Below are 3,877 nucleotides of genomic sequence, written 5' to 3'. Positions count from 1 at the left end.
CGTGTGATCGCTTTCTGGAACGTTGAGAAAGTTCCACATTTTTCAAGTCATAAGCCTTTTTTCTGAAGGCACCCATGTTAAACACTGGAGCCGAGATACAACAACCAACACAGTACCAACTTGTATGACGTCATGCGTACATCGTAACTCAGACCTGGAGCTTCGATTAGTCGTTCAAAGTCGTCACCATTTCGCTGAATTTCACCCCAGCTGAGAACCGCTGAGCGAAGGTATCATGCTTTAGAAACACTTGATAGGATTCCTTAATATTTAATTGTTTGTTTCAAGGTTCAAATTCGTCGATCGCTCTGTGACACGCGAAATCTAGGACCGGGGTCTTTCTGTTTACCTGTCTTGTGCAGAATCAGTCGTACTACTGGAGAAGCCCTTTCTACAACTGATTGCGTACAACCTGTCTGACTCATAGTCATGGTTCGCGCCTGACAGAGAGGTCGCCTGAAGATCAGTCAGTTAATTAATGGGATCTAAACCAAGCCGCAATAAGAAGCACAAAACTGCCAGTCCCAGCAATCCACCGGTAGCACACGACACAACAATGCCGCTGTTCGGACACAGACAGAGCGCGGAGGGGAAGAAGAGACAAGAGCATTGTATGTATGTGGTAAGTATACGACATGCGCTTGCATTGCATGTTTTTGTTATGTATCTATTACGTAATCAACAATCGAGGACTTTCCGGATGCTAAATGGAAACTCAAATTACGTACACAACATGATTGTTGATGACACCATGGACTTGTTAAGTCCCTTCATAAAGTTCATGCACTAAATCGAGAAATCAAAGAGCTTGATTCCATTATTTGTTCATTATTCAGCATGTCAACTTGACCTATTTTTGGCTTCACTATATATACCATATCATATATACAGGTATACATGTATATGGTACAATTCTTTTTTGAGTTGATGTCTTCCATACATGAAGCCATTGTTCTCAGGGAAACATGGTATTTAAATCGGGTTTCATCAGATTCTCAGATGCTCAGATTCTCAGAACCAATCTATTGAAAGTCAATGTAGACGAATACACAGCAGCCTTCTATGCTATTGCAAAAGTCAAACACCAACACTGCATAGCCCTTCGTAATGATGCTCTGTGTTCCTGACGTTACACAGGAACACACAGCATTGTGCACATTGTAACATTGCAATGGAAAATATTGTACTGATACAACATTTCAATATCATCATTTAATTTAAAGTGGCACTCCCACTTGGTAACATTTTTAAAACACATTTTTTTAATGCCAGCGGTCGATATTTGACCTGGCGACTGCGCGCGGATCACGAGATATCGATAAAAACATGTCCTCAAAAAAGTAAAAGCTTGCATTCCGGTGGCCCACCTAAATTCAGCTTCCGAACATTAAACGTTCGGCACTGGGGCCATTGTCAACTAAGCTATGGAGTACGACTCTACGCTAACGCTGCTGTATGCCACAGTACCACTCGTGTCGGTGATCGGTCATGCCCCATAGGGGAAAGCCCAGTCTTACTAACTCGGAGAAAAAACAGAAATCAAAGTTAGCTGATTCCACCAGAATTCGCATAGGTGACTAGCATAGATACGTGCGATTGATACATAGTGGCCGCCACGTGGTATGCGTGCATACCACGCGGCGGCTGCTATGCATCGAACCACGCCTAGCTGTGTGGCAGACAACAAAATGTAGTCATCAGAGGCGGCTAATATTTTACACGTAAAAACTGATATCTATGTGGTATTGGTTAAAAATATGATAGAATTGACTGAGAATAATGAAAACGACAAAAACTAAGGAGAAGTTTAAAAAACTTACCTGAAGTGAAGGCATAATGCTGTATATAAAGTATTTGCAGTGGGAGGTAAAATTGCGTCGTTCGAACTTATTATGGACTCCCTAGAATATCGTCAATCAGCACAACAACAAACCTTTGGGGGATTTTGGGTCATAATCAGAAACAATCGTAAAACTTCGGGACGTGAAAAATACGCTCAGGAAATGACATGTTTTTATCGATATCTCGCGTTCCGCGCACAGTCGCCAGGTCAAATGTCGACCGTTGGCATTAAAAAAATGTGTTTTAAAAATGTTACCAAGTGGGAGTGCCTCTTTAATATCCCATAATATTGTTCTATCTGTTCGACTGATGCAGAAGATAGCAAGAATATACAGGATGTAAAAATGCCATGCTATTAATATTATAGAATTGGAAACATACAGGGTGAGGGTTTTGGTGAGGTTTTGTACCAAGATAATTGTTGTACATATCTATTGTTCTCTTGTACTATGCCTGCCTTTTTAAATCAAAAAGAATTCTAATATAATGACTGGGGAACCTTGGTAGCAAACTTTTGCAGCAACTTACTCTCCTAGATATACACTTCTTATTAATGAAAAAGACTAAACAATGATATTGATAATTCTGGTCACCAAAGTTTCACTGAAAATGCTTTTTATACGTATGATCATCCATTCTAATACTATCATGATTGACAAATAAGATAATACATAATCCATTAGCTTGAAGAAAAGTTGTATGTCAACCAAAATATTTGATAGATTCCATATAAATACTGACATGTGTACTTTACCCTCACTGCAAGAAATAATGCCTGCAGTTATTAATTTTAATTGTTAGATTAATAACCCTTTAGGCACCAAGGTCAATTTTTGTAGCCTTTATAAAATGTGAGTGAGTCAATTTTTTTCTGATTTTTGCCAAAATTTTTATTAAAAATGTAGCTAACAAAATATGATGTCCACTGGGTCCAAAATTATCAAAAAATTTGCAGAAAAATTCATGAAAATTAGTAAAATGTTGGGGGGAAAAATTACTGCACTCAGTGGGTTGATAATTAATCAACATTGACCTAGAGCAATGTAGACTTTATTGTCATTGTAATTTATAAAAATGGAAATTTTTGCTTCATGAATATCTGCTGAAATTATTTTGACATCCCGTGTGCATCGATATTATTTCAAGAAATTAATGTTTGACCCTTGTGATATTCGATAAACTCAAAATAAGCTGTCATAAATTACTGTGAAAGAAATAATATCCAAAGGGGTTTAACAGGATTTCCCCCCAGAATATTGATTTTTCATCAGAGAGATTTTGACTAATAAATTAATATATACTAATAAAATTTGTGATTAATGATACTTCTGTGACCCTGACATCCCTTATGCAAATCTCATGTTCTGAAAACAAAATGGGTTCAGACCTTTGCCTCAAGCCATATTTAACCTATTATCCTTCTGAGCCTTGCATAAAAACCTTTGTATAATCTGTAGGCAACATTTATTTTGTTCTATAAGTATATGAAAAAAAAATTGTCTCGTTTGGGTACTTTAAACAATTATAATTATAATCATTAAAAAATTAAGAAAATACATTTTTATTTAAAATTAGAAGTGCATTGTAGCAGTAAGAAACATTCTTTTTTACTGTCTCAGTAAAAAATTATGAAAACTTATTTTTATTGAAATATTACAGTTTCTTACAATTTTGTAGAGAAAACAGTAAGTCTACTGTGGCATTAAAGACAATTTTTTACTAGATTACAATTCCATCCGTTGTTTCATATTTTACTACAAGACAACTGTTTTTATGCAGTTCAGTGATCACACACAGTTATTGAAGTTTTTTAAAAGCTTTCACTGTGTACTGTATATCATAGTGACTTGATCATTATTATATCATACCAGGATATTGATGGTGCAAATATTGCGATCTGATTGGTCAAGACTATGGTATATTCGCAATATAGCACAGCTGGAACAGTCTCAAGCTTGAGAAAAAATTCTGTGTTTTCATTTTCCACACCAGAATTTTGATTAATGTTATGATGTAATAGCAATAAACCGCGTCA

At 36.3% G+C, this 3,877-nt stretch overlaps 1 protein-coding gene across 1 annotated transcript in view; it reads left to right on the top strand.

Annotated features, from left to right (window-relative positions):
• The first annotated feature begins 351 nt into the window (after positions 1-351).
• LOC139114349 (E3 ubiquitin-protein ligase LRSAM1-like) overlaps positions 352-3,877 on the top strand; it is a 29,206-nt gene continuing 25,680 nt past the window's right edge. The window contains exon 1 of the mRNA XM_070676018.1: positions 352-622. Coding sequence (XP_070532119.1) covers positions 479-622 — 144 coding nt within the window. The 5' untranslated portion in view covers positions 352-478. The remainder of the gene's footprint in view (positions 623-3,877) is intronic.

The sequence above is a fragment of the Ptychodera flava genome, chromosome 16, assembly GCF_041260155.1.
Source record: "Ptychodera flava strain L36383 chromosome 16, AS_Pfla_20210202, whole genome shotgun sequence".
Lineage (NCBI taxonomy): Eukaryota > Metazoa > Hemichordata > Enteropneusta > Ptychoderidae > Ptychodera > Ptychodera flava.
Note: the sequence above shows the minus strand (reverse complement) of the source record. Positions and strands in the feature narration are given on the sequence as shown.